The 13,690-nt window shown below is 35.5% G+C and overlaps 1 protein-coding gene across 4 annotated transcripts in view; it reads right to left on the bottom strand.

Moving 5' to 3' along the window:
* Positions 1-13,690, bottom strand: part of LOC145287966 (filamin-A-like) — a 311,755-nt gene that overhangs the window by 95,885 nt on the left and 202,180 nt on the right. For all 4 annotated transcript variants that reach the window (XM_080135939.1, XM_080135937.1, XM_080135940.1 and 1 more), the window contains exons 6-10: positions 12,392-12,565; positions 5,112-5,210; positions 4,495-4,614; positions 2,907-3,080; positions 715-858 (exon numbers count right to left, since the gene is read on the bottom strand). In XM_080135939.1, the coding sequence (XP_079992065.1) occupies positions 715-858; positions 2,907-3,080; positions 4,495-4,614; positions 5,112-5,210; positions 12,392-12,565 (711 nt within the window). The remainder of the gene's footprint in view (positions 1-714; positions 859-2,906; positions 3,081-4,494; positions 4,615-5,111; positions 5,211-12,391; positions 12,566-13,690) is intronic.

Here is a 13,690-nt window from a genome sequence, read left to right as displayed (position 1 = left end):
GCTGTTTTATGTTATCAGAAGTAACAATAATAATTCGATATGCATAAGTATATTACTGACGCAGTTCTATGATTTTATATATATATATATATATATATATATATATATATATATATATATATATATATATATATATATATATATATATATATATATATATATATATATATATATATATATATATATATATATATATATATATATATATATATATATATATATATATATATATATATATATATATTAATAATATACGGTATGGTTATGTTGACACACCAGTCCTCGCTGGATCACCGAAGTTAAGCAACATTAAGCATGGTCAGTATTAGAGGGGTGACCATTTGAGAACGCTGGGTGCTGTATGTTCTCTCCGCTTATTCCGCATTGTTTCCAAGCGTCCTGAATTTATATGCTTGCAACTGGAATTAAAACAGTGTTGGCTCAGGATACGTGTGGTTGGAGATCATGCAACTCTGGCCACAAAAATTTTACACACATGCACCCATCAGTGTATATCCATAGTCTGACAAGACTGAGTAGCACCGTTTTTGTTTTTACATCAATGTCACTGCGAACTCAAGTGAACATAATTCTTTTCTGTCATTTTAATAGAGGGTATACACTGAGTTTCAATATTACAGTTAAAAAAATAAAAATTGCTTTAAACCGATACACGTCGAGTATTAGTCGAAAGACATTACGTAATGATCTTACCTTTAATCACAACCGAAAGGTTACCTCTTTGCCCGTATGGATCAAGAATGAAAGAAGCTGGGATATTTTCCTGTGCGTGATAGAGTCCTTCTCCGGATACCGTCGGATTTTCCAACGCTTCGATGATTTGAATGTAAGGTGAACCTAAAAAATATTACACATTTCTCAATTAGATCTTTATACGCATTTAATTAATCTGCTTGAATTTCAAAATGGTAAACTTATTTCATTGGAGACTGCTTTATTATTTCAATCATGTTATGAGTTAGCTTTAGATTAAACTAGAAAATTTACCCGGCGTTGCCCGGTATTAAACGTTAAATTCCTTTTAAAAAAGATTAAGTAAAACACGGACAGAAACTGAGATATGTACATGCGAGTATTATATTTGCTCGAAACAGTTCACTTCTTGTAAGTAAAAAAAAAAAAATACTCGAGCTTGTATCGAAACCAAAACCTAGAGACAATGAGTCAAGTACGATAACCATTACACCAGCTTTACAAGATCTTTAAAAAATGTTTTTTTAACCCTGTGAAACAGTTGACAAACAGATAAAAAGAATGACCTCCAAGGATTAATTTGTCAATTTTAACCCCTCTGCGACTCCTTTTCTCAGATTAAAACCAGTTTTAAACTTTTCCACATATCTGAATACCCTACATACCAAATTTCAAGTCTGTAGATCAACAATTCGTTAGATATATAGGTTGAGAAGTAGTCTCACACACATATTCACACAGATATTCTCACTTTTACAGATTCATAGATTAAGATGTATAATTCTTTATGCAAAAATGTAACCATTTTCTAGAAACATTTTTAAACCACACAGATATCAATAATTAAGCAAAGTCACTTAACAAACCTCTATTTTTATAAAAGTTAAATATGCTAATCTCTTTATAGATTGCCATATACATAATTCACTTTTGACTTAATTAACCGGTCATTATGAATGTTATTACACTACTCCTAGACGAAATAGATTCAAATATTTAAATATATTAAGTTTAATTTCATTTCACGCATATGAAGTTAAAAGAGGCGGAAACATTTTGTGAAAATTCAGATATCTTTGATATTTGAGAAATTAGAAGTAATAAGCATCGTTAGAAAGTATACGCAAATTGCAGTTTTTAGCGTGGTTTAGAGGGTATTAGGGGAAACAATAGACACACAATATACTAATATATAACACTTGCGTTGTCATTAGACACCAATTAAACAGGGTGTCTTTAATTTCAACTTCTTAAACACTATTAAACATGACCCTTAAATTTTAAACATGTTCTAGAATCAAAATCGTGAAATGGATTTTTATCAATATGAGAATACGGATTCTAGAGGTAAAGTTTAATATCTTTATATTTTGATTCCGTAAAGGAACATATAATTGATGCAAAACTTTTATGTTCGGGAAATTAATTTTAATAAAAAAGAGTATACTTCTAGTAACACTATATAATTTGTCATTAACTCTCTCGGTGAGCGTAATGATCGTTCTGGCACATTACTTCTATTCTTATTCACAACAAAAAACATGGGGGATTTCACCTCTTAGTTTACTTGAGGCTTATTCATAATGGAAAATATGAAGTCATATTTATACAGAAAATGTAAAGCGTGAGTATATAAATAAAGGCGTTAATGTTTTTGCGAATCACATTTTTTTTCACACGAGGCATTATCATGTATCACTCGTTTGATAAAACCAGGTTGCATTAATTGGAGTTTGACTGACAATATGTTTTCCCGGATTTCATGTACTATCAGTGTCTGTCGTTTATATTTACCAATAATTTCCGTTCTCGCAACAGCGTTTTAACATTTAATAATTATTGATAATAGTCGTTATTTATTTATTGACCCACTGTAAGTGTTCACAGATTTTTTTTTATTAATGATTGCTTACTGGTAATATTAAGCAGTTTTTCCTTAAATCCAAGTGACAGCAAGTCTCTAAAAGTATCAAGTATTGTCGCAGTACCTATTTACCCTTGATTTATCACTTATAATGACCGTTAGCCTTTTTCAGAATTTTGAGTGTCAAAAAAAACCCCCAAGTTGCCAGTACTCTCCGCATTATTTTCAGTGGAGGGGTAGACAGTGTTCCACCCCGGTCTTCCAATGTTATCATTATTATTCAATTGTTGTGCTTTCCGTATTTCTATAAATATCATATTGTTCTTACACTTGGCTTCTCTTCCATCGTAAAATATTCTAGTTTTGTAAGTGCCAGGTGCCTCTGGTGTGAATTTGATGACGTGCATTCGTGGATGTCGCTCGAAAACTTCGACTGGAATCTTGCGTTCATTATGCGTGACAGTAGCTTCTAGAACCCCGTCACCCACATTGGTACAATCGGCTGAAAAAAGAAAAAGAAAAAAAAAGGAATTTTGATTGCGATGTACGCATTCATTTAAAAGGTGTTTTACATTGGACTCTAAACCTTCCAAAGAAATTCCTGGTTAATCGGTTATTGGGTTTTACAGTATGGCTTATGTAGGCAATTTTATTTTAGTTTATGCCAAAACTGGGTATAGTTTTGCATACAACTAATGTGTAGGTTTATTTGTCCTGTAGATATATGTGTTTCAAATACATGCGTTATAGACGATAGTTTCTAATTACTCAAGAAATGCGTCTACAATTTTAGATTAAAATACATCTGAAAATAGTTGCAATTAAAGGATGACGTGTTAAATTGGTCAATTTAAGCTTGACAATGTGTAGTTTTACTTCATATTCAGAAATGAAAAACATTACATAATGTTATCGTCTTTATTGGAGGAATAAGTATGTTATTGTTCATTTCTGTTTCTCTTAGATCATCGTTATAGTTGTTGTATTAATACTTTTCTTGTGGATAGTTTATCTGGCTCATTATTTAAAACAAGCGACTAAAATAAATATTTTTTTAACTTACATACGCATATCTATTCCTCTTTAGATATGATTAGATTATTGTTACACGTGCGTTAGAAATTATCATTTAGTTGAATCTTTGCCATGAACTGTGTAGCTGAATGCGTGTATCTATGCTGTAAATAAATTAACTTTGGTTGTAATTATAATATCGGCATATTTCGTGTACTCATTTCTTGTCTAGAGGAGCATCCGGCTGCAATCGTTTTATTCCTCTACTAAACAATAAAGAACGATTTCGTCAACTAAAATAAAAGGTGACTTCATCCTTTACACATGTATGAGTTCATATCAACTTCTGGAGCAAAACCTGTATTTCGTAATTAAAGCAATATTACGATTAAAGAGCAAGTTAAGAAATCAGAGAAACAAATTGAAGGGGTGTAGTTTGTAACTTTTCTACGATTTTTCAAGTGACAAATCGACTTTAGTTACATTTACTACCTAAGGAAAAATCTATTCAAATATGAAATACATAGATGTGCCTTTTCGTGTCTGTGTACCTGTTAAATATTTTTAGATGATTAAATCTAAGAACATGAAAGTTCATAGAAATACTAATTTACTTATGCAGATTGCAGTAATGGAATATGTTGCGATCATATTCGCGATTGTACAGAAAACCTTCATATTGCTTTATTTTGGATTGCAACGAAATCTACACCGAGGATAAACTGCATACAATTTTATATTTATGCGTAAAATTTGAACACATTTGAGTGATTTAAGATTCTGCTAAAACTTTATTAAACTCATAGCTCTAATCAAATACATCTTTTTAAATGAGAACGAGACTTCTTGCTTGCTTGCTTGCTTGCAAAAAACAATCTAATGAAACAACTTATATAACTTACCAAGAAGTTCCGCTCTGTTGTACATTGTTCCTCTTGAGTTATCGACGATGTGTACATCTGGATCACTATCGACTTTTACTTGATATTGGGTGCCTGTCTCGTAGTCTATCTTCCAGTCGCCTAAACGAAGAAAGAAAAGAAGTTAAATAGAGCAGGAGCCCAAGATAACGATTTCACAAATTAAAAAAAGTTTATTTTTATACCACGTGTATAGGAGAACACACGAAAGAAATTGATGGCAATGGGCTGGAGTGATCGGTTAAAGCCGAGGAACCAAAGGACGTCTTGATTTTCAGTCAATTTTATTTGCTATAAATAGAAACTGTGAGTAAACTAATCCGATTATGTTCTCACTTTCCGTAACGGCTGAACGTGGATTATTTGACTTCTTAACTATTAATTATTAAATTAAATTCTTTAAAATTTCTGTTAAATATTAGTTAATAATTTCTTTTACGGAAAATAGATGAGAAAAGAGTTGATATAGCAAAATATGTTTTTTTTTACTAATTTTCTAAAGGTATTCCCTTAAAAATGGATTATATCGTTATAGTAAACATTATCTGCAATATTGTTTGAGTTTGTTCAAGGTAGACAATAGAAACTGGATTACTCACATACGAGATTTATGTTGACAACATCATTATCGAAGTTAATTTTCATTTTAAACACTGCCCGTCGAACAATTGGTTTAGGCGAAAGTATTTTGCTAACATCTGAAAACAAAGAAGAAAAATGAATTAATAGCAATTTAATCCTTCAGGTAATTCTCAAGAATCAGTAAAACTGTTAGAATCATCTATAACTGCCTATCTATATTCAGTTTATAGTACGGCCAAGTTTATATACTTATCTTTATGCACCGCTAGGAACCAGCTGGCGTCTCCCGCTACAGAACGGTGGCTACTGCACCAGCGTCTACCTACACTGTAACATCTTGTCCACCGATACAAAAATTATCTTTTACTGGGTCGTTTTGCGAACAAATATCTTTGATCATCCGTGCTAAAGAGGGTCTTGCACGTCATTATCCTATCCAGTTGCCGTAGTGTTTGCCATTCGTTTCACAGACGCCGTGGCGACACGTAACCAACCACACACCGAGAAACCTTCACCGTTCTAGCTCCATAGCATGCTTGTGTTTCGCCGTTTATTGTGTTGACTTTAATGTTCCTTTTAGTCCAGGTCCGACACAATCTGGCACTCATGATGGTATGTGAGCAGTCGGAGTCGAGAAGAGCTAAGCAGGGCACTCGATTCACGTACACAGTTATTGTAGGTTGCGCATCACTTAGATCTTGTCTGGGGATCAGGGCGGCGCTGACATCCTGCCCCCTGACGCGTTTTCCGCACAGTTTTGGGCTAGGTGTCCTATGCCGCCACATTGGAAACGGCGCAGTCGACCCCGCCCTTTGTCAGTGCAGCTTCTCACAAAATGACCTCGCCGACCACAGCGGTAACATCTTCCATTAGTCGCGGGGCTCAGACTGGGAATTTCCCCGGCCTCGTTCTGGGCTGCTTTTGTCGCCATCACAACTGGTTCCCCCAGGTCTTCCTCATCTCTGATGATAGCTCGGATGCGTTCCATGAAGTACTCCATAGGCGTTGCGGACACACTGGTAGAGACTCTCAACAGTTGCTTAATACGGGTGGGAAGGCCGGCCACAAATTCATACACACCATTGCCAAACAGCACAGCAAGTTTCTTCAATTCCGCAAAGAACACATTCACGGTTTCTCCCGGCATGAGCTTCCTGGAGGCGAATCTTTCATAAGCCGTGCAAGGATCCATTGCAAATGCCTTGTACAGCGCATTTTTTATAGCGGTCACATCAGCCTTCTCGGTGGCACTAAGTTGCTGATACACACTCAGAGCGCCCCCAGCCAATCTCAGGGGAATCACAGTGTGCACTCTCTTTACCTGACAGAAATTGCAGGTCAAGTCGACCCTCTCAACCCAGTCAACGACAGATGTGGACCCATCAAACTCTGGAATCAGTTTCAGTTCAAACTTTGAGTTGGTCATTTTTCACCACAATAGCCGAAATGGCCTGTATCGAATTCAACTTCAATCGTCACCAACGCTCGCAATAGTAACACAATAACATGGTGACTGTAAACGATACTGTCCCTTCCTCTCACTCAAGCTTGCTTTTTATGCAGTTTTTCACTCTGTCTCATTTGCATGTGGGCCCTCTGTTTTCTCATGATCTCGCGATCTCGCGAGACCACAGTTTATAAAACACTAGGCGCCATCTTTTGTTCTCTTTTCCCACCCAACACTTCCCTGCGGTAAGTCCGCCCCTCCTTCGTCACGCCACCGCTCGTATGCACATCCACACACTGTACAAATACGCGGACGCTTGTCACTCTGATGAGTATTACAGCTCTCGCTTATATTTCTCTCAGATGTGTTTGGTCCTGGATATTCCGCAAGTCTATTTTTACAAAGTAATTGGAGGTTACACACCAGCCCATTTCTAAGATGCAGTCCACTTCCGAGTATTTCATACTCTGCGATGAAACCAGGCATGGTATAGCTGATGACAACAAAATTTGGTTTGTTGAATTGTAGAAACGTTACCTCATCGACACTAGACACAGTTACTCCTTTCAGCCAATATTTTGATTGTGTCCAGTTCAAGAAATAAAAATACAAGTAGATACCTATCCACAACTAAAACTTCTATGAAAATGCTGAACTTTGTTAACTTACAACGCCCTGGTTCGACAGCAGTTAAGTGTGGTTCCGTCTGCCATGAGCACCGGGGTCACTTTCCTCGTCCGTTCCTTACAACACGAAAAACTAGTGACTGCATGCATCTTGTATACACTAAAGCTGTATGTGGTATTCAATTGACGCTAAAAATTACAGCCGGCGATGTGTCATTTACAAGCTTTTGGGGGTGAGATTATTGCTGAATTCTCGCTCCCTGCTTGTTTCCCGGACAAAATCGAGCAATGTTCCCACGCTGCTGACACCGATAAGACGTAATATTTCTGCGAGGCTTGACACCAGCACTTCTGTCTCAAGGATCTAGTATACAATCGCTTGCCCTATGATTGGGTTCATTACATTTATAACATCGTGGGGAAAGTATCCGTCTCCTTAAATGTGCATGTGTCGACCGTGCAGCTATTGCACCTTACTTTGTAACTCCAGTGCATTTCTTTAAAATGGCGCGAGCGCGTACTTACATGTGTGATAGATCTAGGTCCTCTTTCTGGGAGGATATACGTAATAGTTTTTTCCTATGTTCAGGCAATGCAACAATGAATGCATGTTGCAGGCATCAAACGGAATTGCAAGCCTGCATAGTTTTGGCGAAAAGACATCGACCGTTTCACACGGTCCATGCGGCGAAGGGATACAAAGTTGGTACGGAGTTTTTTTTTTTTTCACACAATCAAAATCTGCACGCTTTTCCTCATTTAATGTCATGCGCGTGTCTGACAAGCGCATTGGGATGATGCACTTAAGACGCTTTATCCCACTCAGCCATTCTATTATTGACTGTCCGGAGATACTACCATCAAACACTGGTATACGCTTTGGGTCGAATAATGGCCGAAATAGCTTGTAACTTTATATAGGAAGAAAGGCGAACCTAATTTCACACACACAAAAAATATATATTCTTATAACATGTGGCATTTGGTTTGCTGACTTGTGGAAACGTTATCTCATCGGTACTAGACACAGCTACTACTTTCAGCCAATACTTTCATTGCGTCCAGTTCAAGAAATACATCAAATGCAAGTAGGTACCTATTCATAACTAAAACTTCTATGATAATGTTGAACTGCTCGGAATGACAAATGTAAACCGAACGCTTCTGTCCATACGACTCAACACGAACAGAATTATCGATGCGACTCGACACGTTACCAAACACTTGCGTCCAGACGACTCGGCATGGTCCCGAACACTTCTGTCCGTACGACCCAATACAGTCCCAAACAATTCTGTCGACATGACCCGACACGATCCTGAACAACTCCCTCGACACGACGCAATACGATGCGAACAATTCCGTCGATACGACCCGACACACTACCAGAACAACCTCGGTAGTTACTTTGGCGTCTTCTTAGTGAACCCCTTGGACGAACTCATTTTCGTTGTAGTTGGGTCTGATTAAGATAGTGACACACAATTTTTGAGCGCTTCCGTGCATACTGTCACAGTAAATGCCTTCTTTTATTAACAGATACTGTAAACATTAAATGAAAGAATAGTACAAGGTCACTTGGATTGTAACAATCTCCTGCAGGTCTTATTTATTATTTACGATATATATATATATATATATATATATATATATATATATATATATATATATATATACATACATACACATAAAAATCCCGACCCATCCCACATAGAGGTAAAAAACATTTGTCCAAAATTCATTTACCGATTCATGTTTGTCTGCAATGCCGTTCAGTGACCTTATAACCGCATGGTAGGATATTTTCCTTAGATCCCCACGGTTATCCGGATAGAAGTTCATCACATAGGCAGTTTGTAGACGAAGTGCAGTAGTAATTCGTTACCTCTTCTTTTCTCTTTCTCGTTGTAAACGTATTTTTGCTCTTTTGTTAACTGTGGCAAAATGTAAAGTACCCTTTAAAGGGAAGCTGGAACTCTCCACATTTGCCTGACTTTTAAGCTTGTATCTGACTTAAGGTACAAGCTTAAAAGTCAAGAAGGCATATTGAGGCATTGCACCAGCCAATGTCAAACCTGGGATTGTTATAATATTATGGGTCGCAGTATAACTGTCAACAACTATTACTGGTGAGTTTAAGGTTATATCATCTGTCGCTTGGTATGCATTGAATTAAGAACTTCAGTGGCCATAGTTTGTTTTTCTGGTTATTCTGTTTTGATAGGTATTCATGTTTATTTCTCTCCAGCTCTCTTACTTTCTTTCTTTCGTTTTTGGCTACCACGAGAGAGAAAAGGAGCGGTTCCAACTAAATTTACTTTAGAGTTATTACTTTTTTTTTCGAAATAAACAAATAGATTTTATACTTTTTATATATCAAATATATACGTTATGTTCTCATTTCATGCAAGCATTCAATTCCAGCACGACAGGTTCCTTACCTAGACAATTAATTCTCTGGGGAGAATTAATGACACCTTAAATCCGAGAAAAAGGCACTTTAAGCGAACAGACGAGATTATCTTCTTCATTTGAAGGGGATCTGTTATCGTTTACACCTGAGAGCTGATAGTGTCATATGACGACAAAAAGATTCCCTCTCAGAGACATTCTCATGGCACGGATACACCAAAGTACACTCTCTCGGTGGCCAGCGATCACGTGCCATAACAACTCTTGTAAACTTTATTAAATAAATGAACAACGATCAAGTGATATAAGCGTTATTTAAAATGAAGTAATTTACTTTTGAACAATCTCTTTTGGCTTTTTCTTGAAACTATATAATCTCCAATTTATCCCCAAAGGGTAGCGGTAGAAACAACTATCCAAATATCACCTCTATGTTTCTTTCTCTTTCTCTCTGTCGATGCAGTGAAGAGAGAAAGATCTGAACACCCTATTTATCATATCACACTATTCCCAGTGATGTAACTAGAAGTCTTATAGAAAAATCCAACTCTACCTAATTCTAACTTTGCCATCAAAATTTCTGATCCTAAACTTATTTCTTTATAAACCGTATCTTAATATTATTGCAACATGAATTGGAATAAGAAAATTATGGACATTTTTGAAACGAGCAATTAATCCTCGTGATGATGATGGTTTGAAAATTTAAAAAAATAATATCATTGTAAATATTCAACGTTGTCAGGGTTTATGCTTTCATTCTGATGTATGCGGGCTAACCAAATTAAGAGAGAAATTAATATTGCGTCCCCATACAGAACGCCGAGTTCAAATATGAGATGGAATTACTGAGACGAGCACTGTGAAATAGTATCCAACAATACCTTCTAATTGGTTCCGAGACATCAATATCTGGATTCGAATCCTTACAATCGATACAAATCAATTATCAGAAATGGTGTAGCGTTTTTGTTTTCATTTATTTTTTAGTAAAATGTGAAAATCGATAAAATATTTTTTAAAACTGGTTTCAATCTTTAGATTACCGATGAATCAGATGGCATTGAAAATAGAATAATATACAGAAAACACGTTTTCTAAATGCATATATATATATATATATATCCCTATTAATGCACAGTTAAAAGTACAAATATTTTAGATAAATATATTACAACAAACACGTATCTTCGTATTGAATTATGTTCTCGCTATCTTGTAGACAATTCACGGTGTTTCTACACCAATCCTTATACATTTTAAAAGCAAGTTTTAATATTCATTTTGAAATAATAAATATATGTCAGGGTAAATCCTATTAAGAAAAATGTACTCGTTTATTCCATAAAAATAACACTCGACAACAATCTTTTACTTTTCGAAAGTTGTATACATTTCTATAACTGATTTAGGGTATTTTTTGTGGAATCAGGAAACGGCATTTGTTTCTCTCCATCAGGGGGTTATGCTAAGTTGATTAAACAAAATCAAATCTTATGACAAAATCGATACATTTTTGTGACATTATCAGCTGATTTTTGTCAACACGTATCATTCTAAATATGTTTTTAAGAGAAAATAATGTTTTGCTAACAACATGCATTGATATTTATTACCTGATAGAAATATCGATTACTATAAACGGAATGGCGGGTATTGATAAAGCTAATAACACGGAATTTTTTCATCATTTTTTCAAACTTCAGGGTTTGACCTTCTGTTTCTTCAAACTCCTGGGATTCTCAATGGCAGCGATGTCTCTCTTTAGATTTCAACAGTAATCAACCATCATGACTGAATATCAGTGACCCTGATATCTGGTCTCCATCTCTTTCAGGTCCTGATGGAATCTTTTCCCCTGTTCGTCACTCAGTGAACCCAAGTTCTGAGAAAACCTGTCCATACGTGAAAATAGGTAGTGCGTCTTGACGTGCCTGTTGCAGCCTAGGTTTTTTTAAAGCAGTCAGCATGTTGTTGACAAGTTCTGCATAGTTTCCGGCCAGGAAAGCCCTTCATTTCCAGAACAAATCCCTTTCACGTTTTCAGATCCACTTCGTTCATTGACTTTTCGACCTCTGGATTTCTGATAGGCTGCCAAATCTGAGAACCGTCGAAGATGCCAGCTTTCAACTTTTCCATGATCAATCCTGGAAAAGCTTAACACAACGAAGTAAATCAGTCATCATTTTTGTTTAGAGCCTTGATGAACTGCTTGATTAAACCGAACTTAATGTGCAGCGGTTTGAAGAGGATTCTGTCTTTGTTCATCATTTGGCCATTAATGGCGTTCCTTTCTTTGCAAGGCATCAATTCTTCCCGCACAGGCAAGTTCTTCTTTGTGTTTGCTGAGCACCAATTTTTAGATTTTGAAGTTTTATGGCTGATCCCATTTCAACATTTTTCCAAGAAGAATCAAATCCGAATACTTCTTGTAATTAAAATAAGAATTTTTAATTGAAACAGTAAAGTTTACTCCAGGTTCTATTTACGTTCGTATTCTTCATGCTACGTAAAGCAAAACGTTTATTTACTTAAATGTATGCACTGAATTATGACGTCACCATATTCTATAAACCTTTTCAATATTTCAGAATAGTGCAGAATATTCCAATCAACCTTGCACACGTGGCGCCCTCTGCTCTAAACTTTGCCTACGTAAAATATTAACAGTGTACATACTTTTCTGCTGATACAAAATACACTTTTTATACTATTTTCAAATTCATTTCGATCGTAAAATACCCATAAGCTACATTGGTGTTTTTTTTCTTTAACATTTTCTTATATTTCCGCATAATAAAACAAGAATAACCTCTGATTTCCACTCCGTTGTAAAGAATCTTGATTTTATAAATGCCCGGGGTGTTAGGAACGAACTCTGCCTTCAGCACGTGTTTCTTCATGCGATCCAAGCGAATCGGAACTCGTTTGCCGCTCAGAAACACTTCAACAGAAAGATCTCCGATTCCAGCTTCCAAGTTGTTCACTAGAAAAGCAAGAAAAAGAACGAATCATATTACAACAAAATCTGCAAGCAAAGAATATAAATAAAGAAAAATATCTCACAAAATGTCGCACACATTTTTCATATGCATTTATAGTTTACTTTCCATTGAACGTATTAGTTAATGAGTTCAGTGAATGTTTTAAATAAATACATTTTAAAGGTATATGATATATATGCATATATATATATATATAATATAAAATATTTATTTTTATACTTACAAACATTACTGTTTCATGCTTACGTAATTACTGTTTCATATTTAAGTACAAGAGACGACGATTAACGCTGGTCGAAAGATTCAAACCCCACCACGAAGCCACCTTTCACTCGATTAGCAATGGATTATGCTATAAGGCCATTGTTCGCTGTCACGAAATTAAGTGAAATTTTAATATAAATACAGCTTAACGTTTAATACAGATGATCTTAGAGTGATCAAGTAACAGGAAGTCACGATCTCGTACACAAAGCAAAATGACCAACTTTTCAATTTCTTAGACAGTGTACAACTTTATAAATTACTATTTATTAAAGCAGCGACAATAATATAAAAGCCATAGATTATATATATGTATATATATATATATATATATAAAAGTGAGCGTGTCTGTGTATCTGTCTGTCTGTCTGTCTGTCTGTGTACATTTCCCTACGCAATAACTCTGTCAATTTTCGGTCTGCAGACTCGAAATTTAATATACAGGATACTGAGATTTGGGAAAATTGATGTGATCGGTTATCGGCAAGAAATTTGGCGATTAAGGAGTCAAAGTTCCACGATATGACCTTTGAGAACTCTACCAAACTCCTCCGAGAGTTTTGGGCCTAAAACCTCTTAAAATTTTAGATATAGTTTCCTTGGCCATGGATCAAACTTAATAACTTGATTTGAGCCATAAAACAATAAATGTTAAGGGGTCATAATAGGGGTAAAAGTTTTTAAAAAATTGACCGCTTTTTTTTTTTGCTTAATAAACACCTCTAAATACCCGGGCAATGCCGGGGACCCATGCTAGTATATATATATATATATATATATATATATATATATATATATATATATATATATATATATATATATATATATATACACACTTAGGG

This window comes from Euprymna scolopes, chromosome 11 (assembly GCF_053919585.1).
Source record: "Euprymna scolopes isolate OS-2025 chromosome 11, ASM5391958v1, whole genome shotgun sequence".
NCBI classification, from domain to species: Eukaryota; Metazoa; Mollusca; class Cephalopoda; order Sepiida; family Sepiolidae; genus Euprymna; species Euprymna scolopes.
This window is presented reverse-complemented; position numbering and strand designations above follow the sequence as displayed.